This window comes from Ascaphus truei, chromosome 4, assembly GCF_040206685.1.
Source record: "Ascaphus truei isolate aAscTru1 chromosome 4, aAscTru1.hap1, whole genome shotgun sequence".
NCBI classification, from domain to species: Eukaryota; Metazoa; Chordata; class Amphibia; order Anura; family Ascaphidae; genus Ascaphus; species Ascaphus truei.
The window spans coordinates 415,533,619-415,559,329 of NC_134486.1; the positions used below are offsets into that span (position 1 = coordinate 415,533,619).

Genomic DNA, 25,711 nt, shown 5'->3' on the forward strand with positions numbered 1-25,711 from the left:
CAGGGTGACTTTGTGAGTGATGAGATTGGTAGGGGGGTGTGACAGGGTGACTGAGTGATGGGATTGGACGGGGGAGTGACAGGGTGACTTTGTGAGTGATGGAATTGGTAGGGGGGAGTGACAGGGTGACTTAGTGATGGGATTGGTAGGGGGGAGTGACAGGGTGACAGTGTGAGAGGTGAGTGACAGGGTGAGAGATGAGTGAGAGGTGTGGGTGACTGAGAGGTGAGTGATGGGGTGCCTGAGAAGTGAATGATGGGGTGTCTGAGAAGTGAATGATGGGGTGTAAGATGGGTAAGTGATGGGGTGAGAGGTGTGAGTGATGGATGTATGTATGTATAGCTTTATTTATACAGGCAGTCCTCGGTTATCCAACGGAATCCGTTCTGGAAGTAGCGTTGGATAGTGACACCGCTGTAAAGTGAGTCTCATGTTAATCAATGGCGGTGAGCGTTGGATAACGCATTCCGGTGTCGCAAAACGGCCCTTAGGGTGGCATTGTAAAGCGTTGGATATGCCATTCGTTGTAAAGTGAAACGTTGGCTAACGAGAACTACCTGTATAGCGCCATTAATGCAGTACTACACGGGACAATCGTATAAGTAACAAATAATACAAATAACACATAAAGGGAATAAGTGCTTCAGACAAAAGTAACATTAGAAAAAGGAGCCCCTGCTCCGAAGAGCTTACAATCTAAGTAGTAGGTAGGAGGAACGTACAGAGACAGTAGGAGGGCGTTCTGGTCAGTGCGTGTGCAGGGGGCCAAGCTTTATGTATGAGGTGTATAGTATCAGCCACGGAGCTACACATAGGCTTCGTTAAGCAGGCGTGTCTTAAGGTGTGATGGGGTTGACTGAGTGATGGGATTGGACGGGGGAGTGACAGGGTGACTGTGAGTGATGGGATTGGACGGGGGAGTGACAGGGTGACTTTGTGAGTGATGGGATTGGACGGGGGAGTGACTGTGTGAGTGATGGGGGAATGACAGGGTGACTGTGAGTGATGGGATTATACGGGGGGTGACAGTGTGAGTGGTGGGATTGGACGGGGGAGTGACAGGGTGACTGTGAGTGATGGGATTGGACGCGGGAGTGACAGGATGACTGAGAGTGATGGGATTGGACGGGGGAGTGACAGGGTGACTGTGAGTGATGGGATTGGTAGGGGGGAGTGACAGGGTGACTGTGAGTGATGGGATTGGACGGGGGAGTGACAGGGTGACTGTGAGTGATGGGATTGGAAAGGGGAGTGACAGGGTGAATTTGTGAGTGATGGGATTGGACGGGGGAGTTACAGGGTGACTGTGAGAGGTGTGATTATACCGGGGAGTGACAGGGTGACTTAGTGAGTGATGGGATTGGACGGGGGAGTGACAGGGTGACTGTGAGTGATGGGATTGGTAAGGGGGAGTGACAGGGTAACTGTGAGTGATGGGATTGGTAGGGGGGAGTGACAGGGTGACTTTGTGAGTGATGGGATTGGTAGGGGGGTGTGACAGGGTGACTGAGTGATGGGATTGGACGGGAGGGTGACTGTGTGAGTGATGGGGGAATGACAGGGTGACTGTGAGTGATGGGATTATACGGGGGAGTGACAGGATGACTGAGTGATGGGATTGGACGGGGGGGTGACTGTGAGTGATGGGATTGGACGGGGGAGTGACAGGGTGACTTTGTGAGTGATGGGATTGGACGGGGGAGTGACAGGGTGACTGTGAGTGATGGGATTGGTAGGGGGGAGTGACAGGGTGACTGTGAGTGATGGGATTGGACGGGGGAGTGACAGGGTGACTTTGTGAGTGATGGGATTGGACGGGGGAGTGACAGGGTGACTGTGAGTGATGGGATTGGACGGGGGAGTGACAGGGTGACTTTGTGAGTGATGGGATTGGACGGGGGAGTTACAGGGTGACTGTGAGAGGTGTGATTATACCGGGGAGTGACAGGGTGATTTAGTGAGTGATGGGATTGGACGGGGGAGTGACAGGGTGACTGTGAGTGATGGGATTGGTAGGGGGGTGTGACAGGGTGACTGAGTGATGGGATTGGACGGGGGAGTGACAGGGTGACTTTGTGAGTGATGGAACTGGTAGGGGGGAGTGACAGGGTGACTTAGTGATGGGATTGGTAGGGGGAGTGACAGGGTGACTTTGTGAGTGATGAGATTGGTAGGGGGAGTGACAGGGTGACTTAGTGATGGGATTCGTAGGGCGGAGTGACAGGGTGACAGTGTGAGAGGTGAGTGACAGGGTGGGTGACAGTGTGAGAGATGAGTGAGAGGTGTGGGTGACTGAGAGGTGAGTGATGGGGTGCCTGAGAAGTGAATGATGGGGTGTCTGAGAAGTGAATGATGGGGTGTAAGATGGGTAAGTGATGGGGTGAGAGGTGTGAGTGATGGATGTATGTATGTATAGCTTTATTTATACAGGCAGTCCTCGGTTATCCAACGGAATCCGTTCTGGAAGTAGCGTTGGATAGTGACACCGCTGTAAAGTGAGTCCCATGTTAATCAGTGGCGGTGAGCGTTGGATAACGCATCCAGGCGTCGGATAACGCATCCCGGCGTCGGATAACGCATTCCGGCGTCGCAAAACGGCCCTTAGGGAGGCATTGTAAAGCGTTGGATATGCCATTCGTTGTAAAGTGAAACGTTGGCTAACGAGAACTACCTGTATAGCGCCATTAATGCAGTACTACACGGGACAATCGTATAAGTAACAAATAATACAAATAACACATAAAGGGAATAAGTGCTTCAGACAAAAGTAACATTAGAAAAAGGAGCCCCTGCTCCGAAGAGCTTACAATCTAAGTAGTAGGTAGGAGGAACGTACAGAGACAGTAGGGCGGCGTTCTGGTCAGTGCGTGTGCAGGGGGCCAAACTTTATGTATCATGTGTATAGTATCAGCCACGGAGCTACACATAGGCTTCGTTAAGCAGGCGTGTCTTAAGGTGTCATGGGGTGACTGAGTGATGGGATTGGACGGGGGAGTGACAGGGTGACTTTGTGAGTGATGGGATTGGACGGGGAAGTGACAGGGTGACTGTGAGTGATGGGATTGGACAAGGGAGTGACAGGGTGACTTTGTGAGTGATGGGATTGGTAGGGGGGAGTGACAGGGTGACTGTGAGTGATGGGATTGGACGGGGGAGTGACAGGGTGACTTTATGAGTGATGGGATTGGTAGGGGGGTGTGACAGGGTGACTGAGTGATGGGATTGGACGGGAGGGTGACTGTGTGAGTGATGGGGGAATGACAGGGTGACTGTGAGTGATGGGATTGGACGGGAGGGTGACTGTGTGAGTGATGGGGGAATGACAGGGTGACTGTGAGTGATGGGATTGGACGAGGGAGTGACAGGGTGACTTTATGAGTGATGGGATTGGTAGGGGGGTGTGACAGGGTGACTGAGTGATGGGATTGGACGGGAGGGTGACTGTGTGAGTGATGGGGGAATGACAGGGTGACTGTGAGTGATGGGATTGGACGGGAGGGTGACTGTGTGAGTGATGGGGGAATGACAGGGTGACTGTGAGTGATGGGATTATACGGGGGGTGACTTTATGAGTGATGGGATTGGTAGGGGGGTGTGACAGGGTGACTGAGTGATGGGATTGGACGGGAGGGTGACTGTGTGAGTGATGGGGGAGTGACAGGGACTGTGAGTGATGGGATTGGTAGGGGGGAGTGACAGGATGACTGTGAGTGATGGGATTGGTAGGGGGGAGTGACAGGGTGACTGTGAGTGATGGAATTATACGGGGGAGTGACAGGGTGACTGTGAGTGATGGGATTGGTAGGGGGGAGTGACAGGGTGACTGTGAGTGATGGGATTGGACGGGGGAGTGACAGGGTGACTGTGAGTGATGGGATTGGACGGGGGAGTGACAGGGTGATTTTGTGAGTGATGGGATTGGACGGGGGAGTGACAGGGTGATTTTGTGAGTGATGGGATTGGACAGGGGAGTGACAGGGTGACTTTGTGAGTGATGGGATTGGACGGGGGAGTGACAGGGTGACTGTGAGTGATGGGATTGGTAGGGGGGAGTGACAGGGTGACTGTGAGTGATGGGATTGGACAGGGGAGTGACAGGGTGACTGTGAGTGATGGGATTGGTAGGGGGGAGTGACAGGGTGACTGTGAGTGATGGGATTGGACGGGGGAGTGACAGGGTGACTGTGAGTGATGGGATTGGACGGGGGAGTGACAGGGTGATTTTGTGAGTGATGGGATTGGACGGGGGAGTGACAGGGTGACTTTGTGAGTGATGGGATTGGTAGGGGGGAGTGACAGGGTGACTGTGAGTAATGGGATTGGTAGGGGGGAGTGACAGGGTGACTGTGAGTGATGGGATTGGATGGGGAAGTGACAGGGTGACTTTGTGAGTGATGGGATTGGACGGGGGAGTGACAGGGTGATTTAGTGATGGGATTGGTAGGAGGGAGTGACAGGGTGACTTTGTAAGTGATGGGATTGGTAGGGGGGAGTGACAGGGTGACTGTGAGTGATGGGATTAGACGGGGGAGTGACAGGGTGATTGTGAGTGATGGGATTAGACGGGGGAGTGACAGGGTGACTTTGATTGATGGGGGAGTGACAGGGTGACTGTGAGTGATGGGATTAGACGGGGGAGTGACAGGATGACTTTGTGAGTGATGGGATTATACAGGGGAGTGACAGGGTGACAGTGTGAGTGATGGGATTGGACGGGGGAGTGACGGGGTGACTGTGAGTGATGGGATTGGACGGGGGAGTGACAGGGTGACTCTGTGAGTGATGGGATTGGACGGGGGAGTGACAGGGTGACTCTGTGAGTGATGGGGGATGGTCAGGGTGACTGTGAGTGATGGAATTATATGGGGGGGTGACAGGGTGACTGAGTGATGGGATTGGACGGGGGAGTGACAGGGTGACTGTGAGTGATTGGATTGGACGGGGGAGTGACAGGGTGACTGTGAGTGATGGAATTAGACGGGGGAGTGACAGGGTGGCTCTGTGAGTGATGGGATTAGACGGGGGAGTGACAGGGTGACTGTGAGTGATGGGATTGGACGGGGGAGTGACAGGGTGACTGAGTGATGGGATTGGACGGGGGAGTGACAGGGTGACTGTGAGGGATGGGGGATTAGACGGGGGAGTGACAGGGTGACAGGGTGACTGAGTGAGGGGATTGGACGGGGGAGTGACAGGGTGACTGTGAGTGATGGGATTGGTAGGGGGGAGTGACAGGGTGACTGTGAGTGATGGGATTGGACGGGGGAGTGACAGGGTGACTGTGAGTGATGGGATTAGACGGGGGAGTGACAGGGTGACTGTGAGTGATGGGATTGGACGGGGGAGTGACAGGGTGACTGTGAGTGATGGGATTAGACGGGGGAGTGACAGGGTGACTGTGAGTGATGGGATTAGATGGAGGAGTGACAGGGTGACTGCGAGTGATGGGATTGGACGGGGGAGTGACAGGGTGACTGAGTGATGGGATTAGACGGGGGAGTGACAGGGTGACTGTGAGTGATGGGATTAGACGGGGGAGTGACAGGGTGACTTTGTGAGTGATGGGATTGGACGGGGGAGTGACAGGGTGACTGAGTGATGGGATTGGACGGGGGAGTGACAGGGTGACTGTGAGTGATGGGATTGGTAGGGGGGAGTGACAGGGTGACTGTGAGTGATGGGATTGGACGGGGGAGTGACAGGGTGACTGTGAGTGATGGGATTGGACGGGGGAGTGACAGGGTGACTGTGAGTGATGGGATTGGACGGGGGAGTGACAGGGTGATTTTGTGAGTGATGGGATTGGACGGGGGAGTGACAGGGTGATTTTGTGAGTCATGGGATTGGACGGGGGAGTGACAGGGTGACTTTGTGAGTGATGGGATTGGTAGGGGGGAGTGACAGGGTGACTGTGAGTAATGGGATTGGTAGGGGGGAGTGACAGGGTGACTGTGAGTGATGGGATTGGATGGGGAAGTGACAGGGTGACTTTGTGAGTGATGGGATTGGACGGGGGAGTGACAGGGTGATTTAGTGATGGGATTGGTAGGAGGGAGTGACAGGGTGACTTTGTAAGTGATGGGATTGGTAGGGGGGAGTGACAGGGTGACTGTGAGTGATGGGATTAGACGGGGGAGTGACAGGGTGATTGTGAGTGATGGGATTAGACGGGGGAGTGACAGGGTGACTTTGATTGATGGGGGAGTGACTGGTGACTGTGAGTGATGGGATTAGACGGGGGAGTGACAGGATGACTTTGTGAGTGATGGGATTATACAGGGGAGTGACAGGGTGACAGTGTGAGTGATGGGATTGGACGGGGGAGTGACGGGGTGACTGTGAGTGATGGGATTGGACGGGGGAGTGACAGGGTGACTCTTCGAGTGATGGGATTGGACGGGGGAGTGACAGGGTGACTCTGTGAGTGATGGGGGATGGTCAGGGTGACTGTGAGTGATGGAATTATATGGGGGGGTGACAGGGTGACTGAGTGATGGGATTGGACGGGGGAGTGACAGGGTGACTGTGAGTGATTGGATTGGACGGGGGAGTGACAGGGTGACTGTGAGTGATGGAATTAGACGGGGGAGTGACAGGGTGGCTCTGTGAGTGATGGGATTAGACGGGGGAGTGACAGGGTGACTGTGAGTGATGGGATTGGACGGGGGAGTGACAGGGTGACTGAGTGATGGGATTGGACGGGGGAGTGACAGGGTGACTGTGAGGGATGGGGGATTAGACGGGGGAGTGACAGGGTGACAGGGTGACTGAGTGAGGGGATTGGACGGGGGAGTGACAGGGTGACTGTGAGTGATGGGATTGGTAGGGGGGAGTGACAGGGTGACTGTGAGTGATGGGATTGGACGGGGGAGTGACAGGGTGACTGTGAGTGATGGGATTAGACGGGGGAGTGACAGGGTGACTGTGAGTGATGGGATTGGACGGGGGAGTGACAGGGTGACTGTGAGTGATGGGATTAGACGGGGGAGTGACAGGGTGACTGTGAGTGATGGGATTAGATGGAGGAGTGACAGGGTGACTGCGAGTGATGGGATTGGACGGGGGAGTGACAGGGTGACTGAGTGATGGGATTAGACGGGGGAGTGACAGGGTGACTGTGAGTGATGGGATTAGACGGGGGAGTGACAGGGTGACTGTGAGTGATGGGGGATTAGACGGGGGAGTGACAGGGTGACTGTGAGTGATGGGATTGGACGGGGGAGTGACAGGGTGACAGTGTAAGTGATGGGATTGGACGGGGGAGTGACAGGGTGACTGAGTGATGGGATTAGACGGGGGAGTGACAGGGTGACTTTGTGAGTGATGGGATTAGACGGGGGAGTGACAGGGTGACTTTGAGTTATGGGATTAGACGGGGGAGTGACAGGGTGACTGAGTGATGGGATTGGACGGGGGAGTGACAGGGTGACGACAGTGTAAGTGATGGGATTGGACGGGGGAGTGACAGGGTGACTGAGTGATGGGATTAGACGGGGAAGTGACAGGGTGACTGTGAGTGATGGGATTGGACGGGGGAGTGACAGGGTGACGACAGTGTAAATGATGGGATTAGACGGGGGAGTGACAGGGTGACTGAGTGATGGGATTAGACGGGGGAGTGACAGGGTGACTGTGAGTGATGGGATTGGTAGGGGGGAGTTACAGGGTGACAGTGAGTGATGGGATTAGACGGGGGAGTGACAGGGTGACTGTGAGTGATGGGATTGGACGGGGGAGTGACAGGGTGACAGTGAGTGATGGGGGATTAGACGGGGGAGTGACAGGGTGACAGTGTAAGTGATGGGATTGGACGGGGGAGTGACAGGGTGACTGTGAGTGATGGGATTAGACGGGGGAGTGACAGGGTGATTGTGAGTGATGGGATTAGACGGGGGAGTGACAGGGTGACTTTGATTGATGGGGGAGTGACAGGGTGACTGTGAGTGATGGGATTAGACGGGGGAGTGACAGGATGACTTTGTGAGTGATGGGATTATACAGGGGAGTGACAGGGTGACAGTGTGAGTGATGGGATTGGACGGGGGAGTGACGGGGTGACTGTGAGTGATGGGATTGGACGGGGGAGTGACAGGGTGACTCTGTGAGTGATGGGATTGGACGGGGGAGTGACAGGGTGACTCTGTGAGTGATGGGGGATGGTCAGGGTGACTGTGAGTGATGGAATTATATGGGGGGGTGACAGGGTGACTGAGTGATTGGATTGGACGGGGGAGTGACAGGGTGACTGTGAGTGATGGAATTAGACGGGGGAGTGACAGGGTGGCTCTGTGAGTGATGGGATTAGACGGGGGAGTGACAGGGTGACTGTGAGTGATGGGATTGGACGGGGGAGTGACAGGGTGACTGAGTGATGGGATTGGACGGGGGAGTGACAGGGTGACTGTGAGGGATGGGGGATTAGACGGGGGAGTGACAGGGTGACAGGGTGACTGAGTGAGGGGATTGGACGGGGGAGAGACAGGGTGACTGTGAGTGATGGGATTGGTAGGGGGGAGTGACAGGGTGACTGTGAGTGATGGGATTGGACGGGGGAGTGACAGGGTGACTGTGAGTGATGGGATTAGACGGGGGAGTGACAGGGTGACTGTGAGTGATGGGATTGGACGGGGGAGTGACAGGGTGACTGTGAGTGATGGGATTAGACGGGGGAGTGACAGGGTGACTGTGAGTGATGGGATTAGATGGAGGAGTGACAGGGTGACTGCGAGTGATGGGATTGGACGGGGGAGTGACAGGGTGACTGAGTGATGGGATTAGACGGGGGAGTGACAGGGTGACTGTGAGTGATGGGATTAGACGGGGGAGTGACAGGGTGACTTTGTGAGTGATGTGATTGGACGGGGGAGTGACAGGGTGACTGAGTGATGGGATTGGACGGGGGAGTGACAGGGTGACTGTGAGTGATGGGATTGGTAGGGGGGAGTGACAGGGTGACTGTGAGTGATGGGATTGGACGGGGGAGTGACAGGGTGACTGTGAGTGATGGGATTGGACGGGGGAGTGACAGGGTGATTTTGTGAGTGATGGGATTGGACGGGGGAGTGACAGGGTGACTTTGTGAGTGATGGGATTGGACGGGGGAGTGACAGGGTGACTTTGTGAGTGATGGGATTGGTAGGGGGGAGTGACAGGGTGACTGTGAGTGATGGGATTGGACGGGGGAGTGACAGGGTGACTGTGAGTGATGGGATTGGACAGGGGAGTGACAGGGTGACTGAGTGATGGGATTGGACGGGGGAGTGACAGGGTGACTGAGTGATGGGATTATACCGTGGAGTGACAGGGTGATTTAGTGAGTGATGGGATTGGACGGGGGAGTGACAGGGTAACTGTGAGTGATGGGATTGGACGGGGGAGTGACAGGGTGACTGTGAGTGATGGGATTGGACAGGGGAGTGACAGGGTGACTTTGTGAGTGATGGGATTGGACGGGGGAGTGACAGGGTGACTGTGAGAGGTCTGATTATACTGGGGAGTGACAGGGTGATTTAGTGAGTGATGGGATTGGACGGGGAAGTGACAGGGTGACTGTGAGTGATGGGATTGGACAGGGGAGTGACAGGGTGACTTTGTGAGTGATGGGATTGGACGGGGGAGTGACAGGGTGACTTTGAGAGGTGTGATTATACCGGGGAATGACAGGGTGACTTAGTGAGTGATGGGATTGGACGGGGGACTGACAGGGTAACTGTGAGTGATGGGATTGGTAGTGGGAGTGACAGGGTGACTTTGTGAGTGATGAGATTGGTAGGGGGGTGTGACAGGGTGACTGAGTGATGGGATTGGACGGGGGAGTGACAGGGTGACTGTGAGTGATGGGATTAGACGGGGGAGTGACAGGGTGACTTTGATTGATGGGGGAGTGACAGGGTGACTGTGAGTGATGGGATTAGACGGGGGAGTGACAGGATGATTTTGTGAGTGATGGGATTATACAGGGGAGTGACAGGGTGACAGTGTGAGTGATGGGATTGGACGGGGGAGTGACGGGGTGACTGTGAGTGATGGGATTGGACGGGGGAGTGACAGGGTGACTCTGTGAGTGATGGGATTGGACGGGGGAGTGACAGGGTGACTCTGTGAGTGATGGGGGATGGTCAGGGTGACTGTGAGTGATGGAATTATATGGGGGGGTGACAGGGTGACTGAGTGATGGGATTGGGACGGGGGAGTGACAGGGTGACTGTGAGTGATTGGATTGGACGGGGGAGTGACAGGGTGACTGAGTGATGGAATTAGACGGGGGAGTGACAGGGTGGCTCTGTGAGTGATGGGATTAGACGGGGGAGTGACAGGGTGACTGTGAGTGATGGGATTGGACGGGGGAGTGACAGGGTGACTGAGTGATGGGATTGGACGGGGGAGTGACAGGGTGACTGTGAGTGATGGGATTGGTAGGGGGGAGTGACAGGGTGACTGTGAGTGATGGGATTGGACGGGGGAGTGACAGGGTGACTGTGAGTGATGGGATTGGACGGGGGAGTGACAGGGTGATTTTGTGAGTGATGGGATTGGACGGGGGAGTGACAGGGTGACTTTGTGAGTGATGGGATTGGACGGGGGAGTGACAGGGTGACTTTGTGAGTGATGGGATTGGTAGGGGGGAGTGACAGGGTGACTGTGAGTGATGGGATTGGACGGGGGAGTGACAGGGTGACTGTGAGTGATGGGAGTGACAGGGTGACTGAGTGATGGGATTATACCGTGGAGTGACAGGGTGATTTAGTGAGTGATGGGATTGGACGGGGGAGTGACAGGGTAACTGTGAGTGATGGGATTGGACGGGGGAGTGACAGGGTGACTGTGAGTGATGGGATTGGACAGGGGAGTGACAGGGTGACTTTGTGAGTGATGGGATTGGACGGGGGAGTGACAGGGTGACTGTGAGAGGTGTGATTATAAGGGGAGTGACAGGGTGATTTAGTGAGTGATGGGATTGGACGGGGGAGTGACAGGGTGACTGTGAGTGATGGGATTGGACAGGGGAGTGACAGGGTGACTTTGTGAGTGATGGGATTGGACGGGGGAGTGACAGGGTGACTTTGAGAGGTGTGATTATACCGGGGAATGACAGGGTGACTTAGTGAGTGATGGGATTGGACGGGGGACTGACAGGGTAACTGTGAGTGATGGGATTGGTAGGGGGAGTGACAGGGTGACTTTGTGAGTGATGAGATTGGTAGGGGGGTGTGACAGGGTGACTGAGTGATGGGATTGGACGGGGGAGTGACAGGGTGACTTTGTGAGTGATGGAATTGGTAGGGGGGAGTGACAGGGTGACTTAGTGATGGGATTGGTAGGGGGGAGTGACAGGGTGACAGTGTGAGAGGTGAGTGACAGGGTGAGAGATGAGTGAGAGGTGTGGGTGACTGAGAGGTGAGTGATGGGGTGCCTGAGAAGTGAATGATGGGGTGTCTGAGAAGTGAATGATGGGGTGTAAGATGGGTAAGTGATGGGGTGAGAGGTGTGAGTGATGGATGTATGTATGTATAGCTTTATTTATACAGGCAGTCCTCGGTTATCCAACGGAATCCGTTCTGGAAGTAGCGTTGGATAGTGACACCGCTGTAAAGTGAGTCTCATGTTAATCAATGGCGGTGAGCGTTGGATAACGCATTCCGGTGTCGCAAAACGGCCCTTAGGGTGGCATTGTAAAGCGTTGGATATGCCATTCGTTGTAAAGTGAAACGTTGGCTAACGAGAACTACCTGTATAGCGCCATTAATGCAGTACTACACGGGACAATCGTATAAGTAACAAATAATACAAATAACACATAAAGGGAATAAGTGCTTCAGACAAAAGTAACATTAGAAAAAGGAGCCCCTGCTCCGAAGAGCTTACAATCTAAGTAGTAGGTAGGAGGAACGTACAGAGACAGTAGGAGGGCGTTCTGGTCAGTGCGTGTGCAGGGGGCCAAGCTTTATGTATGAGGTGTATAGTATCAGCCACGGAGCTACACATAGGCTTCGTTAAGCAGGCGTGTCTTAAGGTGTGATGGGGTTGACTGAGTGATGGGATTGGACGGGGGAGTGACAGGGTGACTGTGAGTGATGGGATTGGACGGGGGAGTGACAGGGTGACTTTGTGAGTGATGGGATTGGACGGGGGAGTGACTGTGTGAGTGATGGGGGAATGACAGGGTGACTGTGAGTGATGGGATTATACGGGGGGTGACAGTGTGAGTGGTGGGATTGGACGGGGGAGTGACAGGGTGACTGTGAGTGATGGGATTGGACGCGGGAGTGACAGGATGACTGAGAGTGATGGGATTGGACGGGGGAGTGACAGGGTGACTGTGAGTGATGGGATTGGTAGGGGGGAGTGACAGGGTGACTGTGAGTGATGGGATTGGACGGGGGAGTGACAGGGTGACTGTGAGTGATGGGATTGGAAAGGGGAGTGACAGGGTGAATTTGTGAGTGATGGGATTGGACGGGGGAGTTACAGGGTGACTGTGAGAGGTGTGATTATACCGGGGAGTGACAGGGTGACTTAGTGAGTGATGGGATTGGACGGGGGAGTGACAGGGTGACTGTGAGTGATGGGATTGGTAAGGGGGAGTGACAGGGTAACTGTGAGTGATGGGATTGGTAGGGGGGAGTGACAGGGTGACTTTGTGAGTGATGGGATTGGTAGGGGGGTGTGACAGGGTGACTGAGTGATGGGATTGGACGGGAGGGTGACTGTGTGAGTGATGGGGGAATGACAGGGTGACTGTGAGTGATGGGATTATACGGGGGAGTGACAGGATGACTGAGTGATGGGATTGGACGGGGGGGTGACTGTGAGTGATGGGATTGGATGGGGGAGTGACAGGGTGACTTTGTGAGTGATGGGATTGGACGGGGGAGTGACAGGGTGACTGTGAGTGATGGGATTGGTAGGGGGGAGTGACAGGGTGACTGTGAGTGATGGGATTGGACGGGGGAGTGACAGGGTGACTTTGTGAGTGATGGGATTGGACGGGGGAGTGACAGGGTGACTGTGAGTGATGGGATTGGACGGGGGAGTGACAGGGTGACTTTGTGAGTGATGGGATTGGACGGGGGAGTTACAGGGTGACTGTGAGAGGTGTGATTATACCGGGGAGTGACAGGGTGATTTAGTGAGTGATGGGATTGGACGGGGGAGTGACAGGGTGACTGTGAGTGATGGGATTGGTAGGGGGGTGTGACAGGGTGACTGAGTGATGGGATTGGACGGGGGAGTGACAGGGTGACTTTGTGAGTGATGGAACTGGTAGGGGGGAGTGACAGGGTGACTTAGTGATGGGATTGGTAGGGGGAGTGACAGGGTGACTTTGTGAGTGATGAGATTGGTAGGGGGAGTGACAGGGTGACTTAGTGATGGGATTCGTAGGGCGGAGTGACAGGGTGACAGTGTGAGAGGTGAGTGACAGGGTGGGTGACAGTGTGAGAGATGAGTGAGAGGTGTGGGTGACTGAGAGGTGAGTGATGGGGTGCCTGAGAAGTGAATGATGGGGTGTCTGAGAAGTGAATGATGGGGTGTAAGATGGGTAAGTGATGGGGTGAGAGGTGTGAGTGATGGATGTATGTATGTATAGCTTTATTTATACAGGCAGTCCTCGGTTATCCAACGGAATCCGTTCTGGAAGTAGCGTTGGATAGTGACACCGCTGTAAAGTGAGTCCCATGTTAATCAGTGGCGGTGAGCGTTGGATAACGCATCCAGGCGTCGGATAACGCATCCCGGCGTCGGATAACGCATTCCGGCGTCGCAAAACGGCCCTTAGGGAGGCATTGTAAAGCGTTGGATATGCCATTCGTTGTAAAGTGAAACGTTGGCTAACGAGAACTACCTGTATAGCGCCATTAATGCAGTACTACACGGGACAATCGTATAAGTAACAAATAATACAAATAACACATAAAGGGAATAAGTGCTTCAGACAAAAGTAACATTAGAAAAAGGAGCCCCTGCTCCGAAGAGCTTACAATCTAAGTAGTAGGTAGGAGGAACGTACAGAGACAGTAGGGCGGCGTTCTGGTCAGTGCGTGTGCAGGGGGCCAAACTTTATGTATCATGTGTATAGTATCAGCCACGGAGCTACACATAGGCTTCGTTAAGCAGGCGTGTCTTAAGGTGTCATGGGGTGACTGAGTGATGGGATTGGACGGGGGAGTGACAGGGTGACTTTGTGAGTGATGGGATTGGACGGGGAAGTGACAGGGTGACTGTGAGTGATGGGATTGGACAAGGGAGTGACAGGGTGACTTTGTGAGTGATGGGATTGGTAGGGGGGAGTGACAGGGTGACTGTGAGTGATGGGATTGGACGGGGGAGTGACAGGGTGACTTTATGAGTGATGGGATTGGTAGGGGGGTGTGACAGGGTGACTGAGTGATGGGATTGGACGGGAGGGTGACTGTGTGAGTGATGGGGGAATGACAGGGTGACTGTGAGTGATGGGATTGGACGGGAGGGTGACTGTGTGAGTGATGGGGGAATGACAGGGTGACTGTGAGTGATGGGATTGGACGAGGGAGTGACAGGGTGACTTTATGAGTGATGGGATTGGTAGGGGGGTGTGACAGGGTGACTGAGTGATGGGATTGGACGGGAGGGTGACTGTGTGAGTGATGGGGGAATGACAGGGTGACTGTGAGTGATGGGATTGGACGGGAGGGTGACTGTGTGAGTGATGGGGGAATGACAGGGTGACTGTGAGTGATGGGATTATACGGGGGGTGACTTTATGAGTGATGGGATTGGTAGGGGGGTGTGACAGGGTGACTGAGTGATGGGATTGGACGGGAGGGTGACTGTGTGAGTGATGGGGGAGTGACAGGGACTGTGAGTGATGGGATTGGTAGGGGGGAGTGACAGGATGACTGTGAGTGATGGGATTGGTAGGGGGGAGTGACAGGGTGACTGTGAGTGATGGAATTATACGGGGGAGTGACAGGGTGACTGTGAGTGATGGGATTGGTAGGGGGGAGTGACAGGGTGACTGTGAGTGATGGGATTGGACGGGGGAGTGACAGGGTGACTGTGAGTGATGGGATTGGACGGGGGAGTGACAGGGTGATTTTGTGAGTGATGGGATTGGACGGGGGAGTGACAGGGTGATTTTGTGAGTGATGGGATTGGACAGGGGAGTGACAGGGTGACTTTGTGAGTGATGGGATTGGACGGGGGAGTGACAGGGTGACTGTGAGTGATGGGATTGGTAGGGGGGAGTGACAGGGTGACTGTGAGTGATGGGATTGGACAGGGGAGTGACAGGGTGACTGTGAGTGATGGGATTGGTAGGGGGGAGTGACAGGGTGACTGTGAGTGATGGGATTGGACGGGGGAGTGACAGGGTGACTGTGAGTGATGGGATTGGACGGGGGAGTGACAGGGTGATTTTGTGAGTGATGGGATTGGACGGGGGAGTGACAGGGTGACTTTGTGAGTGATGGGATTGGTAGGGGGGAGTGACAGGGTGACTGTGAGTAATGGGATTGGTAGGGGGGAGTGACAGGGTGACTGTGAGTGATGGGATTGGATGGGGAAGTGACAGGGTGACTTTGTGAGTGATGGGATTGGACGGGGGAGTGACAGGGTGATTTAGTGATGGGATTGGTAGGAGGGAGTGACAGGGTGACTTTGTAAGTGATGGGATTGGTAGGGGGGAGTGACAGGGTGACTGTGAGTGATGGGATTAGACGGGGGAGTGACAGGGTGATTGTGAGTGATGGGATTAGACGGGGGAGTGACAGGGTGACTTTGATTGATGGGGGAGTGACAGGGTGACTGTGAGTGATGGGATTAGACGGGGGAGTGACAGGATGACTTTGTGAGTGATGGGATTATACAGGGGAGTGACAGGGTGACAGTGTGAGTGATGGGATTGGACGGGGGAGTGACGGGGTGACTGTGAGTGATGGGATTGGACGGGGGAGTGACAGGGTGACTCTGTGAGTGATGGGATTGGACGGGGGAGTGACAGGGTGACTCTGTGAGTGATGGGGGATGGTCAGGGTGACTGTGAGTGATGGAATTATATGGGGGGGTGACAGGGTGACTGAGTGATGGGATTGGACGGGGGAGTGACAGGGTGACTGTGAGTGATTGGATTGGACGGGGGAGTGACAGGGTGACTGTGAGTGATGGAATTAGACGGGGGAGTGACAGGGTGGCTCTGTGAGTGATGGGATTAGACGGGGGAGTGACAGGGTGACTGTGAGTGATGGGATTGGACGGGGGAGTGACAGGGTGACTGAGTGATGGGATTGGACGGGGGAGTGACAGGGTGACTGTGAGGGATGGGGGATTAGACGGGGGAGTGACAGGGTGACAGGGTGACTGAGTGAGGGGATTGGACGGGGGAGTGACAGGGTGACTGTGAGTGATGGGATTGGTAGGGGGGAGTGACAGGGTGACTGTGAGTGATGGGATTGGACGGGGGAGTGACAGGGTGACTGTGAGTGATGGGATTAGACGGGGGAGTGACAGGGTGACTGTGAGTGATGGGATTGGACGGGGGAGTGACAGGGTGACTGTGAGTGATGGGATTAGACGGGGGAGTGACAGGGTGACTGTGAGTGATGGGATTAGATGGAGGAGTGACAGGGTGACTGCGAGTGATGGGATTGGACGGGGGAGTGACAGGGTGACTGAGTGATGGGATTAGACGGGGGAGTGACAGGGTGACTGTGAGTGATGGGATTAGACGGGGGAGTGACAGGGTGACTTTGTGAGTGATGGGATTGGACGGGGGAGTGACAGGGTGACTGAGTGATGGGATTGGACGGGGGAGTGACAGGGTGACTGTGAGTGATGGGATTGGTAGGGGGGAGTGACAGGGTGACTGTGAGTGATGGGATTGGACGGGGGAGTGACAGGGTGACTGTGAGTGATGGGATTGGACGGGGGAGTGACAGGGTGATTTTGTGAGTGATGGGATTGGACGGGGGAGTGACAGGGTGATTTTGTGAGTCATGGGATTGGACGGGGGAGTGACAGGGTGACTTTGTGAGTGATGGGATTGGTAGGGGGGAGTGACAGGGTGACTGTGAGTAATGGGATTGGTAGGGGGGAGTGACAGGGTGACTGTGAGTGATGGGATTGGATGGGGAAGTGACAGGGTGACTTTGTGAGTGATGGGATTGGACGGGGGAGTGACAGGGTGATTTAGTGATGGGATTGGTAGGAGGGAGTGACAGGGTGACTTTGTAAGTGATGGGATTGGTAGGGGGGAGTGACAGGGTGACTGTGAGTGATGGGATTAGACGGGGGAGTGACAGGGTGATTGTGAGTGATGGGATTAGACGGGGGAGTGACAGGGTGACTTTGATTGATGGGGGAGTGACTGGTGACTGTGAGTGATGGGATTAGACGGGGGAGTGACAGGATGACTTTGTGAGTGATGGGATTATACAGGGGAGTGACAGGGTGACAGTGTGAGTGATGGGATTGGACGGGGGAGTGACGGGGTGACTGTGAGTGATGGGATTGGACGGGGGAGTGACAGGGTGACTCTTCGAGTGATGGGATTGGACGGGGGAGTGACAGGGTGACTCTGTGAGTGATGGGGGATGGTCAGGGTGACTGTGAGTGATGGAATTATATGGGGGGGTGACAGGGTGACTGAGTGATGGGATTGGACGGGGGAGTGACAGGGTGACTGTGAGTGATTGGATTGGACGGGGGAGTGACAGGGTGACTGTGAGTGATGGAATTAGACGGGGGAGTGACAGGGTGGCTCTGTGAGTGATGGGATTAGACGGGGGAGTGACAGGGTGACTGTGAGTGATGGGATTGGACGGGGGAGTGACAGGGTGACTGAGTGATGGGATTGGACGGGGGAGTGACAGGGTGACTGTGAGGGATGGGGGATTAGACGGGGGAGTGACAGGGTGACAGGGTGACTGAGTGAGGGGATTGGACGGGGGAGTGACAGGGTGACTGTGAGTGATGGGATTGGTAGGGGGGAGTGACAGGGTGACTGTGAGTGATGGGATTGGACGGGGGAGTGACAGGGTGACTGTGAGTGATGGGATTAGACGGGGGAGTGACAGGGTGACTGTGAGTGATGGGATTGGACGGGGGAGTGACAGGGTGACTGTGAGTGATGGGATTAGACGGGGGAGTGACAGGGTGACTGTGAGTGATGGGATTAGATGGAGGAGTGACAGGGTGACTGCGAGTGATGGGATTGGACGGGGGAGTGACAGGGTGACTGAGTGATGGGATTAGACGGGGGAGTGACAGGGTGACTGTGAGTGATGGGATTAGACGGGGGAGTGACAGGGTGACTGTGAGTGATGGGGGATTAGACGGGGGAGTGACAGGGTGACTGTGAGTGATGGGATTGGACGGGGGAGTGACAGGGTGACAGTGTAAGTGATGGGATTGGACGGGGGAGTGACAGGGTGACTGAGTGATGGGATTAGACGGGGGAGTGACAGGGTGACTTTGTGAGTGATGGGATTAGACGGGGGAGTGACAGGGTGACTTTGAGTTATGGGATTAGACGGGGGAGTGACAGGGTGACTGTGAGTGATGGGATTGGACGGGGGAGTGACAGGGTGACGACAGTGTAAGTGATGGGATTGGACGGGGGAGTGACAGGGTGACTGAGTGATGGGATTAGACGGGGAAGTGACAGGGTGACTGTGAGTGATGGGATTGGACGGGGGAGTGACAGGGTGACGACAGTGTAAATGATGGGATTAGACGGGGGAGTGACAGGGTGACTGAGTGATGGGATTAGACGGGGGAGTGACAGGGTGACTGTGAGTGATGGGATTGGTAGGGGGGAGTTACAGGGTGACAGTGAGTGATGGGATTAGACGGGGGAGTGACAGGGTGACTGTGAGTGATGGGATTGGACGGGGGAGTGACAGGGTGACAGTGAGTGATGGGGGATTAGACGGGGGAGTGACAGGGTGACAGTGTAAGTGATGGGATTGGACGGGGGAGTGACAGGGTGACTGAGTGATGGGGTTAGACGGGGGAGTGACAGGGTGACTGAGTGATGGGATTAGACGGGGGAGTGACAGGGTGACTGTGATTGGGGGATTAGACGGGGGAGTGACAGGGTGACAGTGTAAATGATGGGATTGGACGGGGGAGTGACAGGGTGACAGTGTAAATGATGGGATTGGACGGGGGAGTGACAGGGTGACTGAGTGATGGGATTAGACGGGGGAGTGACAGGGTGACTGAGAGGTGTGAGGAAGGAACTATCTGACTGTATTATGTCAGTAGGACACTGATTAAAAAACAGTTTTTAATTACAATGACAGCTTTTTCTAATGCCTAATCTGTATAGTTACCTCATTCTCTTTGTGTTTAATGTCTTCCCCTTTTTGCTCTACCCCCAAACACTTCTTCAATAAACAATATATATATTTTTAAACTGATTTTTTTTTTCAAACCTCCGCTCATTCACTTTGTTTTCCTTTTCTGTATACTCCTATGCATATAAAAACACCCTGGGTGATATGTATCAAGCACATTGCATTTTTTCTTTCCTTTTCTTTCTTTTTTTTTTGGTACTAATATTGCACCCAGCACCCATTATGAGTAACACCCAGCACCCAATGATGTCCCCTTGTTGCCTCCGTTTTGCAGATAGATGGGCTGGAGGAGAAGCTGGCCTCCTGCAGGCAAAACCTGGAAGATGTCGACTTCAAAATGCGCAAACTGGAGCTGACGGTCGAGGGGAGGTGAGAGAGCTGATCCTGAGCGCTGATCCTGAGCGCTCCTCGTGAATAATACTGTAGCATGCATGGTTTTGTCCTCTTAGGAAAAACATTTTGAGCGTATATAATATGATCAACCCTCTCCCTGCCATTGTATGTGGAGACATGGGAGACTGGTAGGGAGAAGGCTGGTGTGCGGTGACATGGGAGACTGGTAGGGAGAAGGCTGGTGTGCGGTGACGTGGGAGACTGGTAGGGAGAAGGCTGGTGTGCGGTGACGTGGGAGACTGGTAGGGAGAAGGATGGTGTGCGGAGACATGGGAGACTGGTAGCGAGTAGGATGGTGTGCGGTGACATGGGAGACTGGCAGGGAGAAGGCTGGTGTGCGGTGACATGGGAGACTGGTAGGGAGAAGGCTGGTGTGCGGAGACATGGGAGACTGGTAGGGAGAAGGCGGGTGTGCGGAGACATGGGAGACTGGTAGGGAGAAGGCGGGTGTGCGGTGACATGGGAGACTGGTAGGGAGAAGGCGGGTGTGCGGTGACATGGGAGACTGGTAGGGAGTAGGATGGTGTGCGGAGACATGGGAGACTGGTAGGGAGAAGGATGGTGTGCGGTGACATGGGAGGATGGTAGGGAGTAGGATGGTGTGCAGTGACATGGGAGACTGGCAGGGAGAAGGCTGGTGTGCGGTGACATGGGAGACTGGTAGGGAGAAGGCTGGTGTGCGGAGACATGGGAGACTGGTAGGGAGAAGGCTGGTGTGCGGTGACATGAGAGACTGGTAGGGAGAAGGCTGGTGTGCGGTGACATGGGAGACTGGTAGGGAGAAGGAGGATGTGCGGAGACATGGGAGACTGGTAGGGAAAAGGCTGGTGTGCGGTGACGTGGGAGACTGGTAGGGAGAAGGCTGGTGTGCGGAGACTTGTAGGGAGAAGGCTGGTGTGCGGAGACATGGGAGACTGGTAGGGAGAAGGCTGGTGTGCGGAGACATGGGAGACTGGTAGGGAGAAGGCTGGTGTGCGGTGACATGGGAGACTGGTAGGGAGAAGGCTGGTGTGCAGAGACATAGGAGACTGGTAGGGAGAAGGCTGGTGTGCAGAGACATGGGAGACTGGTAGGGAGAAGGCTGGTGTGCGGTGACATGGGAGGATGGTAGGGAGTAGGATGGTGTGTGGAGACATGGGAGACTGGTAGGGAGAAGGAGGGTGTTTTCGGAGACATGGGAGACTGGTAGGGAGAAGGAGGGTGTGCGGTGACATGGGAGACTGGTAGGGAGAATGCTGGTGTGCGGAGACATGGGAGACTGGTAGGGAGAAGGCTGGTGTGCGGTGACATGGGAGACTGGCAGGGAGAAGGCTGGTGTGCGGAGACATGGGAGACTGGTAGGGAGAAGGCTGGTGTGCGGAGACATGGGAGACTTGTAGGGAGAAGGCTGGTGTGCGGAGACATAGGAGACTGGTAGGGAGAAGGCTGGTGTGCGGTGACATGGGGGACTGGTAGGGAGAAGGCTGGTGTGCGGAGACGTGGGAGACTGGTAGGGAGAAGGCTGGTGTGCGGAGACATAGGAGACTGGTAGGGAGAAGGCTGGTGTGATAAGATATGGGAGGATGGTAGGGAGAAGGCTGGTGTGCGGAGACATGGGAGACTGGTAGGGAGAAGGCTGGTGTGCGGAGACATGGGAGACTGGTAGGGAAAAGGCTGGTGTGCAGTGACGTGGGAGACTGGTAGGGAGAAGGCTGGTGTGCGGAGACTTGTAGGGAGAAGGCTGGTGTGCGGAGACATGGGAGACTGGTAGGGAGAAGGCTGGTGTGCAGAGACATGGGAGACTGGTAAGGAGAAGGCTGGTGTGCGGAGACTTGTAGGGAGAAGGCTGGTGTGCGGAGACATGGGAGACTGGTAGGGAGAAGGCTGGTGTGCGGAGACATGGGAGACTGGTAGGGAAAAGGCTGGTGTGCGGTGACGTGAGAGACTGGTAGGGAGAAGGCTGGTGTGCGGAGACTTGTAGGGAGAAGGCTGGTGTGCGGAGACATGGGAGACTGGTAGGGAGAAAGCTGGTGTGCGGTGACATGGGAGACTGGTAGGGAGAAGGAGGGTGTGCGGAGACATGGGAGACTGGTAGGGAGAAGGCTGGTGTGCGGTGACATGGGAGACTGGTAGGGAGAAGGCTGGTGTGCAGAGACATAGGAGACTGGTAGGGAGAAGGCTGGTGTGCAGAGACATGGGAGACTGGTAGGGAGAAGGCTGGTGTGCGGTGACATGGGAGGATGGTAGGGAGAAGGAGGGTGTTTTCGGAGACATTGTATGTGGAGACATGGGAGACTGGTAGGGAGAAGGCTGGTGTGCGGTGACATGGGAGACTGGTAGGGAGAAGGCTGGTGTGCGGTGACGTGGGAGACTGGTAGGGAGAAGGCTGGTGTGCGGTGACGTGGGAGACTGGTAGGGAGAAGGATGGTGTGCGGAGACATGGGAGACTGGTAGGGAGTAGGATGGTGTGCGGTGACATGGGAGGATGGTAGGGAATAGGATTGTGCGGTGACATGGGAGACTGGCAGGGAGAAGGCTGGTGTGCGGTGACATGGGAGACTGGTAGGGAGAAGGCTGGTGTGCGGAGACATGGGAGACTGGTAGGGAGAAGGTGGGTGTGCGGTGACATGGGAGACTGGTAGGGAGTAGGATGGTGTGCGGAGACATGGGAGACTGGTAGGGAGAAGGATGGTGTGCGGTGACATGGGAGGATGGTAGGGAGTAGGATGGTGTGCAGTGACATGGGAGACTGGCAGGGAGAAGGCTGGTGTGCGGTGACATGGGAGACTGGTAGGGAGAAGGCTGGTGTGCGGAGACATGGGAGACTGGTAGGGAGAAGGCTGGTGTGCGGTGACATGAGAGACTGGTAGGGAGAAGGCTGGTGTGCGGTGACATGGGAGACTGGTAGGGAGAAGGAGGGTGTGCGGAGACATGGGAGACTGGTAGGGAAAAGGCTGGTGTGCGGTGACGTGGGAGACTGGTAGGGAGAAGGCTGGTGTGCGGAGACTTGTAGGGAGAAGGCTGGTGTGCGGAGACATGGGAGACTGGTAGGGAGAAGGCTGGTGTGCGGAGACATGGGAGACTGGTAGGGAGAAGGCTGGTGTGCGGTGACATGGGAGACTGGTAGGGAGAAGGCTGGTGTGCAGAGACATAGGAGACTGGTAGGGAGAAGGCTGGTGTGCAGAGACATGGGAGACTGGTAGGGAGAAGGCTGGTGTGCGGTGACATGGGAGGATGGTAGGGAGTAGGATGGTGTGTGGAGACATGGGAGACTGGTAGGGAGAAGGAGGGTGTTTTCGGAGACATGGGAGACTGGTAGGGAGAAGGAGGGTGTGCGGTGACATGGGAGACTGGTAGGGAGAATGCTGGTGTGCGGAGACATGGGAGACTGGTAGGGAGAAGGCTGGTGTGCGGTGACATGGGAGACTGGCAGGGAGAAGGCTGGTGTGCGGAGACATGGGAGACTGGTAGGGAGAAGGCTGGTGTGCGGAGACATGGGAGACTTGTAGGGAGAAGGCTGGTGTGCGGAGACATAGGAGACTGGTAGGGAGAAGGCTGGTGTGCGGTGACATGGGGGACTGGTAGGGAGAAGGCTGGTGTGCGGAGACGTGGGAGACTGGTAGGGAGAAGGCTGGTGTGCGGAGACATAGGAGACTGGTAGGGAGAAGGCTGGTGTGATAAGATATGGGAGGATGGTAGGGAGAAGGCTGGTGTGCGGAGACATGGGAGACTGGTAGGGAGAAGGCTGGTGTGCGGAGACATGGGAGACTGGTAGGGAAAAGGCTGGTGTGCAGTGACGTGGGAGACTGGTAGGGAGAAGGCTGGTGTGCGGAGACTTGTAGGGAGAAGGCTGGTGTGCGGAGACATGGGAGACTGGTAGGGAGAAGGCTGGTGTGCAGAGACATGGGAGACTGGTAAGGAGAAGGCTGGTGTGCGGAGACATGGGAGACTGGTAGGGAAAAGGCTGGTGTGCGGTGACGTGGGAGACTGGTAGGGAGAAGGCTGGTGTGCGGAGACTTGTAGGGAGAAGGCTGGTGTGCGGAGACATGGGAGACTGGTAGGGAGAAGGCTGGTGTGCGGAGACATGGGAGACTGGTAGGGAGAATGCTGGTGTGCGGAGACATGGGAGACTGGTAGGGAGAAGGCTGGTGTGCGGTGACATGGGAGACTGGCAGGGAGAAGGCTGGTGTGCGGAGACATGAGAGACTGGTAGGGAGAAGGCTGGTGTGTGGAGACATGGGAGACTTGTAGGGAGAAGGCTGGTGTGCGGAGACATAGGAGACTGGTAGGGAGAAGGCTGGTGTGCGGTGACATGGGGGACTGGTAGGGAGAAGGCTGGTGTGCGGAGATGTGGGAGACTGGTAGGGAGAAGGCTGGTGTGCGGAGACATAGGAGACTGGTAGGGAGAAGGCTGGTGTGATGAGATATGGGAGGATGGTAAGGAGAAGGCTGGTGTGCGGAGACATGGGAGACTGGTAGGGAGAAGGCTGGTGTGCGGATACATGGGAGACTGGTAGGGAGAAGGCTGGTGTGCAGAGACATGGGAGACTGGTAGGGAGAAGGCTGGTGTGCGGATACATGGGAGACTGGTAGGGAGAAGGCTGGTGTGCGGAGACATAGGAGACTGGTAGGGAGAAGGCTGGTGTGCGGTGACATGGGGGACTGGTAGGGAGAAGGCTGGTGTGTGGAGACGTGGGAGACTGGTAGGGAGAAGGCTGGTGTGCGGAGACATGGGAGACTGGTAGGGAGAAGGCTGGTGTGCGGATACATGGGAGACTGGTAGGGAGAAGGCTGGTGTGCGGAAACATGGGAGACTGGTAGGGAGAAGGCTGGTGTGCGGAGACATGGGAGACTGGTAGGGAGAAGGCTGGTGTGCGGAGATATGGGAGACTGGTAGGGAGAAGGCTGGTGTGCGGAGACATGGGAGACTGGTAGGGAGAAGGCTGGTGTGCGGAGACATGGGAGACTGGTAGGGAGAAGGCTGGTGTGCGGAGACATGGGAGACTGGTAGGGAGAAGGCTGGTGTGCGGAGATATGGGAGACTGGTAGGGAGAAGGCTGGTGTGCGGAGATATGGGAGACTGGTAGGGAGAAGGCTGGTGTGCGGAGACATGGGAGACTGGTAGGGAGAAGGCTGGTGTGCGGAGACATGGGAGACTGGTAGGGAGAAGGCTGGTGTGCGGAGATATGGGAGACTGGTAGGGAGAAGGCTGGTGTGCGGAGATATGGGAGACTGGTAGGGAGAAGGCTGGTGTGCGGAGACATGGGAGACTGGTAGGGAGAAGGCTGGTGTGCGGAGACATGGGAGACTGGTAGGGAGAAGGCTGGTGTGCGGAGATATGGGAGACTGGTAGGGAGAAGGCTGGTGTGCGGAGATATGGGAGACTGGTAGGGAGAAGGCTGGTGTGCGGAGATATGGGAGACTGGTAGGGAGAAGGCTGGTGTGCGGAGACATGGGAGACTGGTAGGGAGAAGGCTGGTGTGCGGTGACATGGGAGACTGGTAGGGAGAAGGCTGGTGTGCGGAGACATGGGAGACTGGTAGGGAGAAGGCTGGTGTGCGGAGACATGGGAGACTGGTAGGGAGAAGGCTGGTGTGCGGAGATGTGGGAGACTGGTAGGGAGAAGGCTGGTGTGCGGAGACATGGGAGACTGATAGGGAGAAGGCTGGTGTGATGAGACATGGGAGACTGGTAGGGAGAAGGCTGGTGTGCGGAGATATGGTTGGATGGTAGGGAGTCGGATGGTGTGCGGAAATATGGGAGAATGAGAAAATTAAGTCCAATTAAAGAAAAGCATATCACTGGATCATCATTTTAATGACCAACACCACTTTGGATGAATAGTTATGAAAGTTACATGCTAGAGGGAAACAGAATAGGTAGTGTTTATAATTTTGTGGGTGGATAGTGAACACCTATATATTCTGTTATAGATTAGGTAGGTGGGTGAAGGATTGAGTATTGTGTTCTTGGGGTGTTGCGAGATTGTATTTAGGTGAGTTTTT

General features: G+C 55.2%; 1 protein-coding gene across 1 annotated transcript in view; it reads left to right on the plus strand.

Annotated features, from left to right (window-relative positions):
* Positions 1-25,711, plus strand: part of CCDC167 (coiled-coil domain containing 167) — a 49,509-nt gene that overhangs the window by 19,238 nt on the left and 4,560 nt on the right. Inside the window, exon 2 of the mRNA XM_075598789.1 lies at positions 19,609-19,703. Within this exon, the coding sequence (XP_075454904.1) occupies positions 19,609-19,703 (95 nt within the window). The remainder of the gene's footprint in view (positions 1-19,608; positions 19,704-25,711) is intronic.